We start from the raw sequence: 23,002 nt of genomic DNA, 5'->3' as shown, positions 1-23,002 counted from the left end.
TACATGGCCCAGTGGTTGGATCAAAATATTTCTGGAGTCACAGATCTCTCTGGAAATCTGTTAAATTACTAACCCTCTATCTGGAAGAAAAAGAGAAAGAAAAAAAAAAAGCCCAGAAAAAGTGTGTATAATTTTAAAAGCTTCATAGACCTCCTAAGAGCCTATTTTGGACTACCTAAGTGTCCAAGGACTGCAAGTTTTTCCTTGAAGGTTTTCCTCTCCCATTTTCTCCTTTTCCTTCTTTCTTCCATAGTTCTCCTTCTGCCCCTAATTCTGTCTCTCTCTCCAGTTTTTTCACACAGTGCTATGGAAAGAAATCAAAGAGAACTGGGCATGAATCCCAGTTTAATCCTTACTAGTTTTGGCTTCCCTCTTTTGCGGAAAGAACTCAAGGAAGTATGGGTAATGTTAGAGAATAAAGCAGGCCAATTCCTGGATCTAGCTGCCAGAAAGAAAACTAAACCACTTGAGCTAAGACTATCTCAGAGGTCTACCACTAAGTCCTTGTGAGGGCTCCCAACATCTTTATAGTTACAATCATTTAGTCATATTAATGAAGCATCTTGTATTTTCCAAGAACAATTAAGATTTCAAAAGCCTGTCTGTGGTCCCCATACATATCACTGTACATGCAAGGCCAGATGTGTGTGAGTTTGTTTTGGGGGATAAAACAAAAACAAAAACAAACAACACTGTGTAAGTAGAGTCTATCTTGCTGGATATTTTATTTAAATTTTCAGTAATTCCTTAAGGATTAGGAAAGAGATTTTTTTCCATTTTACTTTGTCTATATTCTTCCTTTCATAATTTTGTAGATCTTCAGGAAAGGAGAAAGAAATGGAGAAAATGAGATAACCGTTAATTCATCCCACAAACACTGAACACCTGAATGTACCACGCGCTGTTACATGCCCCCACCCTAAGGAGCTTGCATTCTGATAGGAAGAAAAAGACAAAATAAATACAAAACAAATATGAGTATGTTAGGTGGTAACAAGCTGTATAGAAAAACAAAACCCAAAAAACACAGATAATGAATAGAGTGGAGACTGGGGAAGAATTTGTGACTTTAAATAGCCCAGAAAAAAACCTACTGAAGTGACATTTCAGCAAAGACCAGGAGGTGAGATATCAATGTCACTGATCCACTCCTTTCCTTTCCTTTTCCATCGTGCTTGTGTCAAGACATTCCCACTGCAGCTTTTGTTCAGAGGGCTGCCTAGAGAGAATGCAATGAGCATCTGCCCCAGTACTGCACCTGCCCAATCTGCCAACCCACAGGCAGGGAAGAATCCAGGGTGGAGTTGCTGGGCAAGTCCAGGGAAAGAAGGTACTGGGATCCCTGCTGAGGCCTTTGTGTATCTTTTACATACATGCTTTTATATAAAAAGGCAATTTAATGTACATTATCTCAAGCCCCACTCAGGCTGCCTGTTACCCTTTAATGACCTCTCTTTTAGTCTTTCCCTCCAATTGCACTAATCCTTATGAGTGTAAAAATATTGGAGGTGGAAGTATTGGACTGTGTGTCACTTGTCTCTGGCTTTGCAGACTTCGCAGAGATGCCCTAGTCCCTGCAGGCACACCCAGGACCGTGGCTAAGAGCAGCCCAAGAATTCTATCAGTCACTCTAGATGTCAACACTGTTTCAAGTAATTACAGTTCCTTCCCGCACCAGAGTGCCCCACTTAGGCTAGGTGTTTATGTCCAAGGAAGGAGCTACTAACTGGTAAACCAGGTAAACTGGTACTCATGATTTAGCGTTAAGAGCCCTGGACTAGACCAGAAGGCAGTCTCCAAACACATTTATAGAGCATCTAACAATGAGTCAAGCCCTTAGTAGGCACTGGCAACACTAAGATGCCAATGCAGGCGACTGAGCCTTTGCTTTCAAGGCCCTCATAAAGCTTGGAGGGGACAAACGCAGTGCGATACAGTGGGTCGTGTACAGGCTGAGATAAGTTATCAAAGAACCGAGGGAGTTCTGAGGAAGGGTACGGGGTGGAGGAGGGGGGGTTACAGGATGGCCTCCCAGAGTGGATTTGTGCTGGATCCGGAAGGACAGATGAGTTTACGCGGAAAGTAGGGAACGGTGGTTCCCAGCGGAGGGAACCAATGAGCCAAGGCAGCGCTGGCAGAGACCAGGGACCCTCTCACCCCCGGAGCTGCAAGGGCACACAACCTGGGGCAAGGGGGATTAACATCTCTGGGCCTCGGCTCAGAGACCCGTGACAATTACAGCACACTCGAGCTTGGAAAAAACGAGGAAGTTCGTGTTCCTTTTCTGCGAGGCTGAAAGCCGGCCGTTAAGGCAGAGGACGCCCTGCGAGGCGCCGGTAGAGACGCAACTCCGCGAAACGAGTCCTCCAGGCCTCCATCCTCGGCTCGCTAGAGTGTATACTCTTGCTCATAGAGAAAGAAGGAAGAAAAAGACCGGAAAAAAGAAAAGAGACAACGGTGGGGTCGGGCGCGGCCGAAGCCTGGTCCGAGTGGCGCGCGGCACTACGGCCACAGTGGTTCCGGGGCCTCCCGCCCGGGTGCGACCCCCGAGGCCGCTGCTCCCACTCCTCGGGGCGCAACCTCGCGCCGTGGTCACCCGTCGCCGCTCCTTCTCCTCTGGGCCACGGAACCCGGGCCTCTCCCGCGGCCGAGCCACCTCCGCCCTCATCGCTGTGACGAATCGGCGCCCGGCGGGCAAGTCCCAAATCCGGGGAGTTCTGGGGCACGTACGGGACCTGAAAAAATCCTTGACTGTGCGAAGCACCACCGCGTCCTCACCGGAAGGTTTATTTTTCTAAAGACAGTTGGTGAGGCCTGGAAAGGAATTAAGAAGAGTGTTGAAAGTGCGAGTGCGGAAGCTCCGGACTCGAGGGGCGGGGCGTGCGCGGGACAAAGGGAAGCGAGGCCGGAGCTGCGGGCGTTTTTTTGCCCGCGGGTGAGTGTTGCCAACTGGGTCCGACGGGGTCGGGAGGGTACAAGTCGTGTTGTCCCGGCTTGGCTGGACCCTGAGTTCCTGGGGGCTGCTCGGGTTCTGACTTGGCCGCGGGGCCAGAGCTGGGGCCGGCTGCGGCCTCCTTGAGGCCTAGCGGAGCGAGGGTTGGGAGGGAGTCCCATCTGGGGCGCCTCCTCGGCGGCGAGATTTTCCCCTAACACCAACCCCGCGAAATAAGAGCACCTGTGCGGTACTCATCGTAATTGGAGTTGCTGGTAAAGCGCATCCTGTACAACAAACACCAAAGAAACGACCGCGGAAAGCCGTTAGTGCAAACCAAGCCCGCGGTCCTCACCCCCGGGAAGGCGGTTATCCCCCTGGTTCGGAGAGTAACCTGAAGGCTACTCTGTGGCTCAGAGCGAGGAGCCAGAGCCCTGCAAGTTTGGCCTGGGTTTGAAACCCAGCTCTGGCACTTCCCGGCTGTGTGGCTTTAGACAAGTGACTTAAACTCGCTGAGACTCCCTAGTTTTTATCTGTAAAATAGGGATAGTAGTGTATATCTCATAGGGTAGTTGTGACCATTAGACGAGATAGTGTAGTAATAAGCCTGTGTCATATAAGGTAGTCAACAAACACTTAACTGTTGTACTGAAAGCAGCTGAATTCAGTGGTGGACAGATGTACAAGCTCATTCTTAGAATTTATAGTGCAACGAAAGAAGAGCAGTACTTTTATAAAGTATAACAATAAAGATGATGGACTAGGGAGCTTGTGGCAGTTATTGTTAGGGTTCCCATAGCAAGGTCTACTGGATGTTGGCAGCTCCCTGAAAATGCGGGCAGGACGGAAATCTGAACGCGAGTCAATGATTTCTGCCTGTTTCTTAAAGAAAGGGAGAGACCTAGGTCGGGGCATTGAGAAAATATTTCCTTCCACACCAGGCTTCTTATTCCTTATGCTCTAAAGAATTCCCTTCTTAAAATACAAAGTAGACGCAAAAAAATCATGTTTGTTTCATACAATGCTGAATGAAAGTACTTGCCAGTAAGCCTAGAAGTTATATGAATGTTTGTCTCATTGTATGCGTGGTGTGTGATGTATACTGATTTAAGGAGCAAGTTCACATGTGTATGGGCATGTTCTGAGCTGGTAATACTAGAACCAAATTTATTAAGAACTGAGCCAGGTGCTGGGACTATAATAATGAATTAGACGGTCCCTGTTCCCAGTCAGCACACAGTCTAGCTGTATTAACAGGTATAATACAGTATTACACAGTAGTAAACAATATAATAGGTACATGCAGATGAGGAAGCAGTTAATTCTGCCCAGGTAATTTATCAAGCTCCATCGAGGAGATATGTTTTGAAATGGGCTGTGAGGGGTTAATGAGAGTTTTTCAAATAGACTCTCACAATTTATTCCCAGTAGTTATAAAGCTATTTACCACTTTAAGATGTAAAGCTCATTATCTCACCAAATACCTTTTTGCACTGCCTCCAGTAATAAAATGCTGATTTTAAAACTGAAAGTGTTATCCTGAAAGGAAGTTAGAGCTGCTGCTGATCAGGGAGCTGTCAGGATATGGTAGACCTTGTTGGGGTGGGCCCTGATAATACATCACATTCTATTGTCATTGTATTTGTTTATCAGTCTGATTAAATGTTTACATGGCATCAGCAACACATTTTCCATACAAGAGGTGGCCCAGTACCATAAGAAAAACTTGGAAGTACATGTCTAATACTACTTTTAATATCCCCAGTAATCGTTGTAGTATTTTAATTCTGATCAACCAAATGACGCATAAGAACTAGTAAAATATGCAAAAGATTTCATTACTGGGAGATCATGTAGTCTTACTAAGAAATACCAATTAAACTACCCTATTCTTTAGAAAAACATTTTCTTAATGCTTACCGAGTTTTGATTCTCTTTTTTTTTCTTTTTTTTCCTTTTTTTTTATTTTAGTGTCTCAGATTCATTCTTAAGGAACTGAGAACTTAATCTTCCAAAATGTCAAGTAAGTTTCACTTTTTATATTTATCAGTCTATATTAATAAGAAACTAATGCCCTAGCAAATGGGAATTCCAAAATACTCTCATTTTTTTTTTCTTCGAAACAGGACCATTGGTAGTTTTGTTGCATAGTATTATATCTCAGTTGTTTACAAGAAGTTATTTATTTTCTTTCAAACAGAAAGACCATCTTATGCCCCACCTCCCACCCCAGCTCCTGCAACAGTAAGTTTTAATTTTCTTGTTAATGTAATAGCCAAGTCTGGCCTTGATACAAAAACCCAGATGTCTTCCAGTGACAGTCACTCAATCATCACTGTAACAGAATGAAAATTTCAGCTAAAAAACAGCACTTCCTACTAAATAAAATAACTCTTTGCATTTTACCTTGAACCAACCCCAACATTTAAAAAAACATACTGCTGAAATTGCAGCCTCCTATGCTCAGTTCTTTTTTCAAAGGGAAATAAGTGACAAGTTTAGCACTTCTTTCTTGTTAATCTCTATTAAGAGTCTTTAAAATTGATACTGAGTGAATGCTCATTCTGACATTTATTGTTATTTTTAAACCTAACCTTCAACTGGTTACATTTTTCTCTCCTCGTCTGTATATAATTTTCATATTATATCAAACAATAAAGCTTCCAGTTCTCCAATAACATTGTAAATCTTTATTTTTCAAGCTGTTTAAGTAAGGATTTAATTATCCATGGGTCAGAGCCTGCTGTTGAATTTTATTCCACTCCATAAGTAATATTTTATTGGTTTGGAAATTGATATGTTTCGAGTGTCTCAATAATGGTTGTGAACCAGTTCTTTCACCCAGCAAGCTCTGACCCAACTTGATCAGCATGTAAAATAATTGTTCAATCCACAAAACAGATTTAATAGAAACTATTCAGGCCTTGCTGAAATGGATTCCTTGTTTTCTTGTTTTGTTTTGTTTTTGTTTAAAAGACAAAACAAAACACTGTTAACATTGACCATAGCCTACAAAAGCAGTTCTTTAACAGTTGTTAGCTATCCTTCCATACCCCTTACCCCTTAAATTTCAGGCTAGTCTACTAATTAGGCCCTTGTGTAATTTTGTTTTCTCTACTAGATAACTACTCTTACTTCTAACCCTCAGATATATGTTTTAGTTTATCAACAGTTTGTTTCTCCTTAGTAAGATGCTTTTTAAAAGAGATACTGTATCACATGTTCTCACTTTAATTTATGTAACATACAGTCTCTGAAGTTACTTCTAATAGATCTTAAAAGTCCTATCTCTGGTTTGTTTTCTTTCTTAAATCAAAGAACATTTCTTATAACTGATCCTTGGCACTCTGCTAGGGGCTACACAGGTGGAGTTGACCAGTTGAGATTCCTGACCTCAAAGAGCTAACCATGTGCTTCATTTTTGGAAATGGTATAATTACAATGTTTTAGTTTGAATTTTTTTTCAGCTCCCTTTTCTTACATTATTGCCTCATAATGATGAACATTGTTTATGCAACCTTTGAAGGTGTTATTTTTAATGAAAATACTGCCTCTGACAGTATATAATATCTTGAAGACAAACTTGATTTGTTGAGATAATAAAAATGACTCAAAGACCAAGTGTCCCCTTATAACTTCTTGAATATAGAAAGGGATTTTTTTTGCCTTTCTTTCTGTACCATTGTAATTTCACATTGACACATAAAATACAGAAGACTAGGGGTTCAGGCATCCAACAAAATGGATATTAAATGGACTATCATCCTTTTTTGTTCCCATTACTTCTATAACCACTACCATCACCACCACCTCCACCACCACCCAAATGTATCACTCCAAGTAAAATACACTTCTTTTGTGCCTTTGATATTTAATCTGTGTTTTGCCTTGCTTAATTTGCATCTTCTATAACTATGTAGACTAGAAATTGATCTTCCAAAGAGTTTGAAATGTAGTATCTGCTTGAGTGTCTTTCTCTCAGACACTATGAAGATATGTGCAGTGGCATGTTATAGAAAATTGTGTTTATTTTATAACAGCTACAGCTTAGTTGGGATATGTTGAGTGTATTTTACATTAGACAATTGAGGACTGATACTGTTAATTGCATGTTAAAATGAAATCACTGTCATTTGTTTTGATTGAATTTCATTGGGTAAAATATCCTACTTTTGGTTTCCTCTTTGCTACATCCTTTATGCATTATACCTTGTCATGAACATTGGATGTCATTGTATTAACCACAAGGGCACTGCGTATGAGAGCCCATTTGTGATCACATCAACATATAATTCACAAAAAACAAAAGTTCTGTTGCTGCAATGAGCAGTTGTGTTTTGAAAGTGCTAGAGCCATCAAAAGGATAGGTGAAAAAAGAAAGTCCAATTGTGTCAACTAGAGGAGTAGTTCTCATTAAAACTAAATGCAGTAATTGTTCATGATTGACCTATGGAAGTTGGATCAAAGAAGAGATGGAAGAGAAAGCCTATAAAAGAATAACTGGGTTAAAAAGATCAGACAATACCCCAGAACAAGAGCCAGGCATTTCTTACACGTCTTTGTTTCAGAATCATGTATGTGACATCCATGAATCCCACATTCACATTGAATCCTTTCTATTGACAACTTTTGGCTTCCTGACTTGAGTCTCTTCTCATTTCTCACATTATATGAAATGATTTAAAACTCTTTGAGAACAATCCATTTCCTGTTTTTATTTGTTTTTAGTAGGTAAATACATTGGCGGCGTCTACATAACTCAAATAAATCATGTTTTGTTTTGCATATAAAGTGTTTTCAGACTTCTAATTTATCACACTCAAGCTTTCCTCTCTCAGACATATATCGCTAAGTTTTTGCATCCCACTGTTGACCATAAAATAATCTGTTTGAGACACTTCAGTGTATGCTCATTCCAGAAAACAAGCACACACATTCATACGCACACAAATACCACAGGCCCCTGCAAAGAGAAGAAAATAAAGAAAAAAACCCACTCGCTGACTGGTTTCTCAATGAACGAAAAAAAACAATTACAACACATCATTGCTTGTTTAAATTCAGGTTGCTTTTGCATGCCATATGCAGATCATTTTTCATTTCTGTGTTTCCTCGTTTGAGCTCATTTCTCATTCGTGTTTTTGTCTCATTTGTTTCCATCAGCAAATGCCCAGCACACCAGGGTTTGTGGGATACAATCCATACAGTCATCTCGCCTACAACAACTACAGGCTGGGAGGGAACCCGGGCACCAACAGCCGGGTCACGGTAGGAGAATCAACTATTACAGCATCCGGCAAACAACTGGAATTGACCAGAAATGCCTTCATAGTTAGGTCCTTTTGAATCATCAGCACAGCCATTACAAATTATTTTAACCTGGCTTTTTGACTGTTTTAAACATTCATTGTACAGTCAGTCCTACACTGGAAAAAAAAAATAGATCTGGATGTGTATATAGGAGAAAAGAAGAATCCATTCTGTTTGGTCATTGATAGAGATAAAGCCTTGGGCACTTAATGCTTGTACTATATGTAGACAAACCTGGAATTTCTTATGGTTAAAATACTCTTTTTGAGATGAAAAATGTCTTCATTTAAGGTAATTAGTATTAGGCTCAAGAACTCAGTTTCTTAGTAAAGGCTGAGCTTCTTTTGGCTGGCCTACCAGTTTGAATTGCTACCCAATAATTATTTGTCTTTTGGATTTAATAGTTGGCCTTCTGAGATTCATTTCTCTCCAGTTACAAAAAGATTTTTACATCACTTCAAAGAATTGCAGAATGCAAGTTAAATTAATTTGAAGTTCCAGACTAGATATCCACAACTAAAAATGCATTTATAATCCATAGGATAATGGATATGATTTCTGAAACTTAAGATGTTTCATTTAAATGGTCAACCAAGATACCAAAATTGGATCATGTTCTTCAGACTTTTTATTTTAGAGTCATCTTAAACGCCATTCAAGGAAACGTAGGTACCAAAGAAACAAACAACTATAAAAAAATGAGTTACCAAAAATAAAAATAAATCCAAAAGCCAAATACCTACATTAGAATGTGCTATTGATGAGCATTTATGCAACCCGGAATGGCTGTAAAATTTTTAATACCTGGTTTTTGTTTCCTAATTCAGAAATTTTAGTTAATGTGACTTCAAAAAAGCCCTCTCACCCTGTAGTCAAGCTAGAGCAGAAAGCATGTAACTATCAAACTATGTGTCTATCTTGGTAAGCATATTGCTTAGCTTGATGGGTTCTGTTTGTCTAAATTTTTCATTGTTCTGCATAATTTGTACTTCATAAACATATCAAAGTTTATGTGCCATGCATATTTCATGGTATCTGGAAGAATTCTGACAAAGTGTGTATATATATATATATATGCATTTCACAATGCATACAATTTTTATGTGCACCAGTACATGTTTTTCCCTGACCTAAATGTGTTGTTTCACAAGTGTTATGGGTGGCAAGGTTATCAAATGATAAAGAAGATTTTAATTTAAACAAGAAGCAGAATTGATTTTGGGTCATTCATGTTAATGCAGAAAATTATTCATGGGCAGTAAATGAGAATAATTACATTTTAATAGCTCTATACAGTCAGCTCTTGATTATCTATGCTAATAGAATAGAAATGGTGGTAACTAATATTAGATACATTTGTATTTCAGTTTGTGTAAGCATTTTTTTCTTAACTTGGATGTATCTGGGAATTCTCAGTTAATAAAGAGATTGTTCAGTAGAGACCTATTAGTGCGCTGGCTGCTCTGGGCCTTGGGGTCAGTTATCTGTTTCTCCCCACTCCCTGAGGATGTTAAAGTCAACATTTGGAGTGGGCACTAGCTTCAGGGTACATTAGCATAAGAGGGATTTGGAGCATGGAAAATTTGGTTTTCTCTGTATTATTGTCCTCTTGGCGGGGATTGAACTGTAATCAGATAGCTGTTTAGACTTCACCTGGAGGGCCTAGGAAATGTGGATGCTTTTAGCTCTCTGCTAGGTCATTGGAATCATTCTCTTAAGAAAACTAGTTATGGCTAACGTTTTGCACTACTTTTTTTTATATATCTAGTTTAAGCTGCATTTGGACTTAATAGGACTGATTTTGACCATTATAAAAGCATTTTATGTTAAGATGAGCTCAATTGTGTGTTACCATTTTGGGGGGCTCCTATTTGGCATTATTGATTGCAAATCGCCTTAACTTGATGATTTGAAGGAATGCTTCTGTGAAGCCTTATGAGGTAGTTTCCTGGAGGTTCTATCAGCATCTGGTTTTCCTGATGACCCCAGTATACTAGAATAGTCTTGAGACAGTAAACACTGGAGCATGTTGGAACTTTTTGGAGTGCTCATGATAGCTGTGAAGTGGAGTATTCTCCTGGTCAGTTCTTCATTCAGATGATGGGCATTCTCTTCAGTGTAGGAGTAAATAGTTTGAGACAAAATGTTAGAAACAGCTTTTCTCTGTGCTTTAATGGAAATTCCATTCCAGAAAAAACCTTAAATAAGGCTCCTGCCAGAGAAACAGCTGAGAATTTTGGAAGAAACAACAACAAAAAACTTGAGTAGCCAAAGTAACTTTCACAAAATTGTGGACTTCATTCATTGGAGAGTCTCAGGAACTTACTCTTAAATAAGAACAGTTTTAACAAGCATAATTACTTGTTAACCCCCACCTCCTTGCCCATTCGAAGCAGAAAATTGGAAAGAAGGACAGTTGCTGCTGGAGGTAGGTTTCCTGATAGCAGCAAGGACAGAAATGGCTGAAAAAGGAAATGTGCTCCCCAAGTGCAGCCGCTGGGCCATCTCATAAAGGGACTGGCAGCATTTCACACCTCAATCCAGAGGATTACAACAAAGCAGTCATTGTTTCTAATTGAATTACTAACAAAAGGTTAAAGTGTGTTTAGTGCATATTGCTTTTTTTTTTTTTTTTGAAGCATAGAGAAACGTTTAAGACATAGATGTCTGTCTGAGATGGTATATAAATTAGGGGTGCTTAGTGATAGAAATCTTTAATATCCTGGAAACCAGCTAGAATTTAACTTTGTGGTTATTGTTTGGTGTTTTGTTTTGTATTGCTTGTATTTGTAAATTGACTGGTCAATGTGATGAAAATGTGACCTCACTGTGTAGATAGTCTGGGTACCTTCCTTTGGGAGAAAGGAGAAGAAATAAGCAAACCCATTAATGTTACAAAGTGTAGTTCTTTGAAATATAATCAAAGAGCAAATATTACTATAATTTTTTCTTAAAATGTTTTAATTCAACATATTTAAACAGGTTTTAGAATTCTTTACCTCTTTTTTAAAAAAATGTTGATAGTGGTCTACCAACTTTGTTATTGGCACAATTCCAACTTTATTTGTGACCCACTTCATGAATTCTGAAGGTTTATGTTGGGTAGGAGTTGGAAATGCTTTCTGATAACTTCACATGCATGAACGATCAGATTTTTTGTGTCTTACTCAAAATCTGCGGCGTAAGGCTGTCCTTGTAGGAATTCCATCCCACCTTGAAAGAACTCCTACTGACCCTGAGACAGAATTTCTCTTACTGATTCTTCATACCACCACTGTTGACAGTTTTCCATGCCCCATAGATCACCTGCTCCATTGCCCACTGCTGGCCAAACACAGTCAGTCTGCATGGGTGCCAGCAGCAGGTGTGGTTAAAGGAATATATGGGAGGAGTAGAGAGAGGGGGAATACTTCTTCAAAGGTGAAATACTTTCTAGTAATTCGTGTATGAAGAAACAGAGTTAAGTATCAAGTGAGACCCTCATAAGGGGAGGAAGCATGAAAGCAGAGGAACGGGGGACAAACATGCCGGTCTCTGAGCACTCGGGTGAAAAATAAGGTTATAAGGGGAGTCCCGATTCAGAACGGAGGAGTTTCCCTGGGGTTCATCACAGCAGCAACAGAAGAGCAAGGAAACATAATGTCATTTTAGTTTTCTTACAAGGATTTGCCAATTCCTGCCTGATCATTAGTGATGCCAGCACTTCTTTCCCTAGCCTGGCAAGGAGGATCAATCAGAGATCTCCCAGAAATTTGGGGAAAATAAATGTGATTCGGCCATGATTTTACTCTGGGTTCTTGATCAAATGCAGTCATATGTGTGAGGATGACACTACATTCAGAAATAGGCATCATGGAGGGGAGTCATCTAGGGTGTCCTCTAGAGGCTTTCTGTATCTCTTGCCTAGGATATTAGCCCATATAGAAAGAACTGCTCTCATCCTTCTTTCTCTCCATGCTCATCCTGCCCCCTATTTAACCCACTTTTTCCTTCACCTTTAAAAAAATTTTTTTTCAGTCTTTCCTCTTCCTTTTCTTCTATTTTCCTCTTCCTTTCTCTTTATGTCTTGTCCACAAAACCAAAAATTTTTAATCGATACAAGACCTCAAAAATAACGAAATTGGGCCCCATGTCTGCTGTGTGTCTGTTCCTGGTAAACTTACTCATGTTTACTCGTAGACTGTTACTAGGATTAAGGACCAAAAAATAGGTATGACTTTAGTTCACACCTCTTGATCCCCTCATAGAAAACCACTAGATATGGACGTAGAGCCCTAAGAAAAAAGTAAAATCTCTAGTATTGATAAATGAGATGAAGTTTTTTGTTTTCTGTTTTTGAAACTAAGAAGTAGTGTTTGTAGAGGTGGTGTTTATGTGGGCGTGCATTCCTGAAATAGTAGAAATAGACACAAAGTCCCCTGTAGACAGTGGGAGTGTGGTAAGTGCTGAAGAAGTTTGGATTCTGGTGCAGATAATCAAGTGTTGACTGTATGTGTAATGGTAAATTAAACAAAAAGGGTTCCAGGTAATGTCCTAAGTGTGGGACATTTGAGACATAACCATACATTTTTGATGTATCAATTATTGTATAATATTTTATTTGTTCTTACAGCCAGGTTGTCAGAGCAGTGGCAAAAAAACTGCTAAGTAAAATATTTTTAAATTATGTTCTTAAAGTTATTTTCTTTATTTTCTTTTGCTGTGAATGTTTCTGAATTTGCAGTGATAGCTATTTTCAGTGGAGAAAATATAAGAATCTTGTACCCATGGACGAGTAGAAGAAAGGCGCAGTAGAAGTTTTTTAAGGGACTCTCTTTTCAGTTTGCTGGTGAACTTCTTACAATTGAATAATGAATGTATTTAACTCTTTTGTAGGCATCCTCTGGCATTACGATTCCAAAACCCCCAAAGCCACCAGATAAGCCACTGATGCCCTACATGAGGTACAGCAGAAAGGTAGGTGCCCGGGAGCTGGAGAGGAGTGAGGACTGCTGTTCTGGCTTCTTTGCTTTGTATCACGTTTCGTATTGGCTTAGTCAGCTTTTCAGGGCATAGTCAGGGGAAAGGATAAGGAATTGCAGTTCTAACAGAAATTAGTTCTGATTCAGCTTCCAGAACTAAAATCCAACAAGAACATGATTAAATAAACTTAAAATCCTTTAGATAATGTTACATATCCAGTGTTACATATATAGTCTTTTGGAGACTATTTAATGACATGAGAAAAGTGTTACGTGAAAAAAGAATGTAAGACTGTGTATTAGTATCTTATTTTTATAAACATAATAGCAACTGCATGTTTGAAGGGAAAAAAAGCCTAGAAGACAATGGTTATCTCTGAAACAGTTTATGGTAATTTTTATTTTTTTTATGCTTCCTTGAATTTTCCCTCTTACTTTTTTTTTGTGATGAACCCACATTACTCAAAATAAGAAACATAGCCAGTATCTTTATTATATAAAGAGAGCATTTAGCTATTTTCACCACTATTTAGAAATTCTTAAATTTTCAGTCATTATTACATATGTACTTGACAGTATGGTATATTAATAGTATGCAGATTAACCACTTTCCTTCTAAGTCCTTTTAGGACTTTTAGAGAAACATAGACTATGTTATTGAGGTAGCTCATCTTAAGTGTCTTCAGTGATTAGACATGTCTGAGGTCTGCCTTAAAATAGTCCAGCCAGAGCATGGATGAAATGAGATTGGCCACCTGTTGATAATTGTTGCAGCAGGTTGATCAGAATGTAAGGATTTGATTCTGTGTCCTCTGCTTTTACATTTAAAAGATTCTATATTAAGAAGTATTTTTAAAGGTCTGTATTTTTACGCATCAGTACTGAAATCTCACCTGTTTTCCTTTTTAAGGTCTGGGACCAAGTGAAAGCTTCCAACCCTGACCTGAAGTTGTGGGAGATTGGCAAGATTATTGGTGGCATGTGGCGAGATCTCACTGATGAAGAAAAACAAGAATATTTAAACGAATACGAAGCAGAAAAGGTAGAATGAGACTGCAGTAGGATGGATACAATGTAAAATGCATAGACATTGGATGATCATTAATAAAAGAAACGTAAGATCTAATCAGACAGGAAGGTGCAGTGAGGCTTTGCCTGCCTGGTTCAAATCACTTAATTTCTCTAGGCTTCAGACTCCTTGTCTGTAAAAAGGAAATAACTATCATATCTTTGAATATTCACATGAGATATATAGGTGTTCATATAACCTACAAAATGTTAATTTTATAATTATGTAAGTTATTTTCAGTTTTATAACAGAAGAACATTTGAATTTCAGATAGAGTACAATGAATCTATGAAGGCCTATCATAATTCCCCTGCCTACCTTGCTTACATAAATGCAAAAAGTCGTGCAGAAGCTGCTTTAGAGGAAGAAAGTCGACAGAGACAGTCTCGCATGGAGAAAGGAGAACCCTACATGAGCATTCAGCCTGCTGAAGATCCAGATGGTAAAAAAAAAAAGTGGGGTTTTGTTTATGCTTTCTCTGAGAATTAAACAAAGACAACTCTAATAAGTTTATCCTAAATGGATAACAAATCATAATTTACTTACCATCTCAATATTTTGATTAATTATTTTGAGTAAGATTTGGATATGAATTTCCCACAAGAAATAGCCTTCTTACTACAGAAAATAGTAAAAGCCTCTTGTTATTTATGAAAATCTTTGTATTCAGAATGCATGAAAGGTTTTTGAGTCACAGTCAGAATTTTGGCTCAAGTGCTTTTAAAAAGCTAAATGCCTTCTAATTATATCCTGTTTTCTTATTGGCTCCCTAAATTTGGTGAATTAAAGGAAAGTTAATGAATGAGTAGAAGCATTATGAAATTTCTTTTCCAGTTAATTCAGAATCCCAAGTAGAATTTATAAATACAGCTCTCATAACACGAAGATACACACGTACAGGGAATAGAAATAATAGCAAATGTTAACACAAGCAGCAGTGCTAAAGACATGCTCACAAACACAGACCTCAGTTGCTCAAATTGGATGGTTAATATAAGGAGAATATACAAAACTAAAAAAATAGAAGATCCAGTCTACAAGTAATTGGAAGAATGAGGATCAATGTAAAAGGAGACAAAGGCTAGCAGCACTGAAGCCAGAAATAGGAGATAGTTTGCTTTAGGAAGGAGAATAGCATGGACATTAAGAACTGAAGAGGTTCACTTGGGAACCTAAATTTGCTGAATTAAAGGAAAGTTAATGAACTTACTTAATAAAGTTAAGTAACTAACATGTATTGCTTAGTCTTCAAAACAGGATCCTTTCCTCTGTACCTCAAATGTCTGCCCGTTGTGCTTTTTCAGTTTAAGATAGGATCTTAAAGCTGCTAGTGAGAAAGGATGGGTAATAATTAAGTTGCCAGAATGAGAATGCTTCAGACCTTGGACTTAATCCCTTATAAATGAGTAGAAAGAGGAAGACTTACGTAAAACCAAGAGACAAGCAGCAGCTACTGGTAGCTTCTTTAACAAGGAGGACTGTGTGAGACCTACAAGGCAGTGAAGGCTTTTAAATAACATTCTATAGACTTATTCATGAGATAAGGTAAATAGCTGGTAAATTAGAAAACAACTAGAAAAATACAAGCCCATCCCACCCCTAGAAATCAGATTCCATAAGTGCAAGAAACAATAAGCCCAACAAGACTTTATTTCCCTTACCACATAAATGAAAGAAGAAAGCAAAAATAACCCCCCAAAAAAGATAATTTAAATAGAGGTAGTACAGATGTACCATATTAAAAGTGGACATGAAAAACTCTTCCTTAAGAAGTAAAAAAGTCACACTTTTTAAAAAAAATAGTATCTTCAAATAATTTTAATTTCAGTAGTATATATCCTAAAGATATTACTTAAAAGGAAACAAAAAGTAATTTGCACAACAGTTTGTAGCCATGATGTTTAAGATAACAAAAGTTTTAGGAGCTACTTAAATACTAAATAATAGGGATGTGACGGAGGAGCCCAATTCAGGCTGCTAGCAGTTTCCTAAAGGGTGGCCTCTGCACCTCCGGTGAGACTCTTAAGATGATGACGTGGTTCAGAGAGGAACTTTGGTTTTAACATGTATTGCTTAGGAGGAAGCTTTTTTTTTAAGTGAGTTGCTTTAAATAAAAATACTAAGTAAATAATAGTATAAATTCAAATAATAGCAGGTATGTCCAAAACCACAGAAGTGATAGAGCAAAGGTTCAGATTAAGGAAACATTGTTGCCTAGCAAATACATGCTTATTTGCTGTCACAGGTAGCTCTCCTGTTGTTTTCCAGGCCAAAACACACATGGCTGTATCTCATTTACGTTTCAGCCAAACCCTTCTCAGACACATATCATCACTTACAGATTTTATGAGAACAGACGATACCTTTGCCAGTGAACATGTTATGTCTTTTGTATGACTGCTGCCAAGTGATGGCCCCAGTGCTCCCGTGATGTGCTTTAGGCCCTCCTGTTGGACAGTGAGGGCTGTGGCTCCTTGGTGACGAGGTGTCAACATTGTTACACTCATGGTTACCGGTGACCTGATTTCCAGAACAACTTGTTCGTTCCAGATTATGATGATGGCTTTTCAATGAAGCATACAGCCACTGCCCGTTTCCAGAGAAACCACCGCCTCATCAGTGAGATCCTCAGTGAGAGTGTGGTGCCAGACGTTCGGTCGGTTGTCACAACAGCGAGAATGCAGGTCCTTAAACGACAGGTCCAGTCCTTAATGGTGCATCAGGTAAACTCACAGAACATTTGTTGTGACAAAGTGGGCCTGTGCCACAGATCCCAGGTGACATGATGCCATACTGTGTGTCCATGTGCCTGTTAAATATTTCTGTGTTCTGTCTAACCTGTTCCTGATACAGGGAACAGGCTTGAGGGCGTGGAGCTTTCCCAGTGATTTAATAAACTTGTTATTAAAGCTAACATAGAGCCTTGTGGTGGAACATATCACCATTAGGAATTTTAAGACACCTACCTACCTTTACTGCTTTACTGAATATTTTTTTCTACAGAAATTGCTCAGGCCTGAAATAATATTCATTAACATGTATTTCTCACTTATTCCTCTCTGCTGCGTTTATATTTTTAAGCTCTTAGCTGTTTTAGCTTAGACACATGGTGTAATAAATGATTTAAATTAAAAATTGAAAACATTTGTCACTGGGAGAAAGTGTGGACCATGTAAAAATGAGACGTGTTTTCTGTATTTAACGTTTGCATTACAGAAAATAATTCAGTAATTATAAAGCTTGATCGCATGTCTTACAGCGAAAACTAGAAGCTGAACTTCTTCAAATAGAAGAACGACACCAGGAAAAGAAGAGGAAATTCCTGGAAAGCACAGATTCATTTAACAATGAACTTAAAAGGGTATCCGTTTAATGTGTTAAATATACTTTATCACTGTATCTGTTCCTTTTTTATCCTCATTCTTTTTTCCAAAGTAGTGTTTTTATTGAATGTTGTTCACTTTGAAATAGAGTTAACTTTGCTATGACCAGTAAGGTCTTTGCTTTATAAAGTTATTCCTATTTTCTGGCAAAATTGTGATAGCTTTGAAATATGTAGTATCTTATAGTATACACACATGTGCTAGACCTATAGACTCTAGACCTGCTAATGTTTTGATTTAAACTCTCAAGCAATCCTGAATTATTTTCATTTCATTGAGATTTATTCATTGAATGTCTTCATTAGATGTAGTTCACAGTTTGTACTTTGTATTAAAACAGGTAAATCGATATTTGGTAGCCTGAAATATAAAATGGGAGCCTTGTATATAATCCAGGACTTCCAGCATTGCCTCACCAACTCTTTTGTAATATTTAAGGTAGCATGGCTGCTGGAGCAACTTTCTTTTCCTGTGGACACCAAGAGGTTCAGAAGAAATAAGAGAACCATGTTTTTTTCTCCCATGTATATGTATTAGTTAATAGCTGAGAAAACCCACTTTTGAAATAATTTCTCTGGTTCAGAGATTGTAAGAAAAGAACATTACTAAGAGTTTTATTTTTTTTTATTAGTTGTGCGGCTTGAAAGTAGAAGTGGATATGGAAAAAATTGCAGCTGAAATTGCACAGGCAGAGGAACAGGCTCGCAGAAGGCAGGAGGAAAGGGAGAAAGAGGCAGCAGAGCAAGCTGAACGCAGTCAGAGTGGTGTTGTTCCAGAGGAAGAGCAAGCAACTAGTAAGACTGAAGAAAAGAAGGAAGACGAGAACATTCCAATGGAGACAGGTAACGCACCAGGTGACATCAGCGTAAATGTAGAGGTTTTTTACAGCTGCTTAAATTTTGATTTTTCTTCCTCAGCGCTTTTCAGACACTACTCTGTTAATCTCTTTTTGACCTACCCATTTCCTCCCAAATCTTAATCTCTAGTAGATTCACTGAAGATGCTGATATCCATACAAAACAGTAGTGGTGTGTAGTCTTCAGTCTTGCTATTTGAGGTCTTGGTTATTTGCCCACAGTGAGTCATGTCATTTCCTGGCTTGTGAATATCAAGTGTAATGGTGTAATGGTCAAGGATACTGGCCCTGGAGTCATACAGATCTGGACCTAATACTGCTTCACCACTTTCTGGCAGTATGACTTTGGATAAGCTATTTAATCTCAGTTTCCTAGGTATTCTAGTTCCTGCCGCCTCTGAGAGTGAATTCCAAAATACATAAGACAATATACATGAAATCATTTTGTATTGAATTTGACATGGTATCAGCACTCAGTAGTTTAACCTTTATTCTAAAATTGTTTAAATAAGATGTGGTCATTGCTCTTAAGGTCACTCACCTTTGGTGCCCTTGGACAGGGTTGGACAAGTAAATTCTACCAGCCATCCTGCTTGCCACCTATTTTTGTAAATAAAGTTTCATTGGAACACAGCCACACCTGTTTGTTTAGATATTGTCTTTGGCTGTTTGGGGGCTACAACAGGAAAGGTGTAGTTGCAACAGAAAGATAGATAATTTCTGGCCCACAAAACCTAAAATATTTACTATCTAGCCTGTACAAAAAGTGTTTGTTGACCCATCCTAGAAAAATTCTTACTTCAGGTGTACTGATTTTCCTGATTAAAAGCATTCCTTAAGGCAAAAAAAAAAGGAAAAAATGTAAAGTCATGATTAAATTATTACTTGAAAATTTTGAGGTTACCTTACTACAGGCACTATCTTGACCCTGCCCAGTGCACTGTGTGAGTAGAATTAGGCTAAAGTATGTGAAACACAACCAGAGGCCCCTGGGACCATCATTGCAAGGAGTAGGTGGGAGAGCCGTCATACTTAGTACTCAACTGACAGCTTCCTATTTGATGTCTGGAAAACGTTTAATGGAATATAGATGTCTTTGCCAGATATTTCTACAGAATTTAATTCAGCAGATTAACATTTCAGATAGTCAGATTTTAGGTTTCATTATCTGGGCCTTTTTCTCTGTGTGAACATGTTTTTTATCTTAACAAATGGAGTACAACATATTTTTGTGGTTAAAGCAAGAACTTGAGAATTAGAGTATGGTTCTTTGCTCATTTTGCAACTAGACAGAACATTTCAATCCTTTTTCTCTGTTTTGTCGTCTATGAATAGGGCATGCATGTAGGTCCTCACTTGGATTTTATCCTTCTGGCTTAAGAAAAAAAGCTGAAGAAAATTGTTTGAGACTGTAGAGTGAAACCTCATGCTCTTATATTCTTACAGAAAACAGCCCAGCATGACTTTTAACAAAAGTACCTAAAATATCAATCTTACATCATTTCCATACCTGCTTTCTCACAAATTAAATCCAAAGCAGTGTTGTCCAATAGGAATAAAATATAAGTCACTGCATAATTATAAATCTTCTATTAACATTTTTAAAAGGAAAGCAAAACAAGTGAAATTTTAATGATGTATTTATTTAACACAGTATGTTTTAAAGATAATCACTTTATTCAGCATGCAATCAACATTTTTTAAAGTATTCATTTTTACATTTCTTTTTTCATACTAAGTCTTCAAAATCCACCATGTATTTATACTTACAGTATACCTTAATTTGGAAGTACATTTTCATTAGAAATACTTTATCTGTAGTTAGAGTTCATAAATTTAGACTGAAAAGTAGATTTTCAAACCCCAAATAGTTTCAAACATGCTAAAAGTTCCTCAGTCACATTAGCTCATTTCAGGTGCTTAATAGCCACATGTGGTTAGTGGCTATCATATGGGACAACACAGCTCTGTACTGTCCACATAATTAGAAGAATAAGTTTCTGTTTTGGAACTGATCATGACAAATGTGTGATTACAGAGGAGCCACACCTTGAAGAAACAACAGAAAGCCAACAGAACGGTGAAGAAGGCACGTCTACTCCTGAGGACAAGGAGAGTGGGCAGGAGGGAGTGGACAGTATGGCAGAGGAAGGGACCAGTGATAGTAACACTGGCTCAGAGAGCAACAGTGCAACAGTAGAGGAGCCACCAACAGATCCCATGCCAGAAGATGAGAAAAAAGAATAAATGTTGCCTTGTTTTATGTGTTCTAAATACTTTTTTAAATGAAAAAATGGTTTTTGAGTTTTAATGGTGTTACGTGGTTTGTGTATTAATATTTTCTTGTCCATATCACACCACCAAAGGCTTTTGGACCATTTAGCATCATGAGCCAAATGGCAGTCATCTTTCTTAAGCAGTTGTGAAGATGGTTCTTTCCTTTGGATCCTGTTTCTATCCCTCAACTGCTGAAAGTCTCAGAATTTAAATTAATCAAGAAAATACCCACCTCTTTTAGAGAATTGTCCTTCGATGCTGCAGAATCTGCTCTTACAAATGCCTTCCTACGGCTCACTTGGGTGCTTACCAAAGCCATAGCTTTAAACCTTCCCAGTCCCCATCAACAGCGTCCTGAAAGTCCCCTTTCCTACTCACACTTCCACAAAGGATAGCTTCTTGAAAACGTAATCACATTACAAGTATGTTATTTGTTCACTTAGCCTTTTTTATTTTTAATCAGTGTGAGACACCAAGAGTGTGGTAAGGAGTTGAGTATATACAACTACACTTGGATCGTATTGATCCAGAAATAGTCTCCATAGTTACTAGCTTATGAGGTAGTCATTAAAGTGAACATGGCATATCTACAGTATCTATACAGCTTTTTGTTAGAGTTAATATTGGGTGTGTTCTGGTAAATTCATCCTTACTGTACAGAAAAAAATTACTTTTTTACCAAGTTTTCCAAAGACAAGACAATAGATCACAAAGCTTAAGGAGTTGAATATTCTTGCAGTGGACCAGGTAACTTCCAAATGATTAGCCGATTCCAGAAGAGAAACAGCTGGAATTAAGTTTAGCCACTTTGAAATTGTTTTACAATAATCAAAACATTCAAAACCTCAAGGCTCAAGATCCCATAGATCAGAGCCTACCTTTTTGATAAACTCTCAGTAGTCTTGTTGGAGACTAGAAGCAAGATAGTTTGTGACACATATGCTTCCCAAAAACTAGAATAGATTTTTACTGAATAGTGGTATATCTGATGGTATGTTTCTTAAAGGTTCAAATGTAATAAAAAAAGGAAAAAAAAGAAAATGTCTGTGTTTTTAATGTAAATATTTTTATGTAAAACAATATAATTTATCTTCAGTATCCTTGTCTCACCCAAATCCATAAACCTTTGCAATAGTAAGTTCTTTTGTACGAGATAGTTGTGAAAATCAGTTTTCTTAAGTTATAGTCAGGTCTTATGGAGATTAATTTTCTACAAATGTAAAAGGAAATATGTTTCTACATTTACATATGAGTAATAAGAAATCTATGACATTTATATTTGAAAAGGATGGCCAAATAGTGGAGGCCCTCCGTTCACATGGAAATAACCTACACAAAATGACTTAGTTTATAGTGAATTCGTTGCTATTGAGTTCATGGCACATAGGGACTGTGACTGTTAGCCTCCTAAGGCTGAGAGGAGAGCTTCACGTCAGATGGAAACAACCCTTGAAGTCCATTAAAAATACATGAAATCTTACTTCTATTTCTTGGTGAATCAAGTAATTTTTCAAGTAGCTCTGCTTCTGGATGTGAAATCTTAACAGGGCTACGGCCTTCATCCATCTTATCCCCAACAAACGAGTCTTTTTGGTACATCCCCTTAGTCAAAACTGGACAGAGAAGTTAGGTACATGGGTGGAAAACTGCCATAGCAAGATGTCAGGGAATTTACTGTGGTGCTGAAGTCCCCAGGACAATGGAGACAACACCTTTTCTAAGCTGGAGGTGGCACTGAGAAAACGGGTATCTAGACAGCCTGCCCAAACAACATGAGGGCCACTGGCCAAAGTATGAAATCAAGTGTGGGGTATGACCGCTTTTAAACTGCAGGGGGAAAGATGGATTAGAATTCCCCCTTGTGAGTGATACATGCAGAAACGTAAGAACTTCGAAGGTGTTTCTTGGTTTCTTTGACAATGTGAGATATAGTCAAGGTCTTCTGACTTTTTTTCCCATAACCCCATTAGACGTTGCAAGTAACAAAATGAGCCTTTTCAACTAAACTGGATGCCACTGCTTTCTGTTTGAGTCATTTACAACTCAAGTAGCCATGGTTTATAGTGCATTTATTTTGAATATGAATGCACAAAGCTTTAAGGGTTTACATTTTTATTCATTTTGAGCAAATGGGAGAGAGGGAACTTCTCATGGTCCCCCAGTTTTCTTACAGGAGTTGCAAATTTCATCTTCCGTCATCCAACAAGCAGAGCT

At 38.2% G+C, this 23,002-nt stretch overlaps 1 protein-coding gene across 1 annotated transcript; it reads left to right on the top strand.

Moving 5' to 3' along the window:
• Window positions 1-2,601: 2,601 nt before the first annotated feature.
• Window positions 2,602-20,827, top strand: SMARCE1 (SWI/SNF related, matrix associated, actin dependent regulator of chromatin, subfamily e, member 1). The gene is made up of 11 exons (XM_036930421.2): window positions 2,602-2,935; window positions 4,904-4,955; window positions 5,133-5,176; window positions 8,096-8,200; window positions 13,118-13,198; window positions 14,114-14,245; window positions 14,543-14,714; window positions 16,823-16,995; window positions 17,532-17,633; window positions 18,287-18,497; window positions 20,550-20,827. The coding sequence occupies exons 2-11, from the start codon at window positions 4,949-4,951 to the stop codon at window positions 20,756-20,758; spliced, it is 1,236 nt and encodes a 411-aa protein (XP_036786316.1). The 5' UTR covers window positions 2,602-2,935; window positions 4,904-4,948; the 3' UTR covers window positions 20,759-20,827.
• The last annotated feature ends 2,175 nt before the right edge of the window (window positions 20,828-23,002 follow it).

Source organism: Manis pentadactyla, chromosome 4 (assembly GCF_030020395.1).
Source record: "Manis pentadactyla isolate mManPen7 chromosome 4, mManPen7.hap1, whole genome shotgun sequence".
In the NCBI taxonomy this organism is placed as follows: Eukaryota; Metazoa; Chordata; class Mammalia; order Pholidota; family Manidae; genus Manis; species Manis pentadactyla.
Note: the sequence above shows the minus strand (reverse complement) of the source record. Positions and strands in the feature narration are given on the sequence as shown.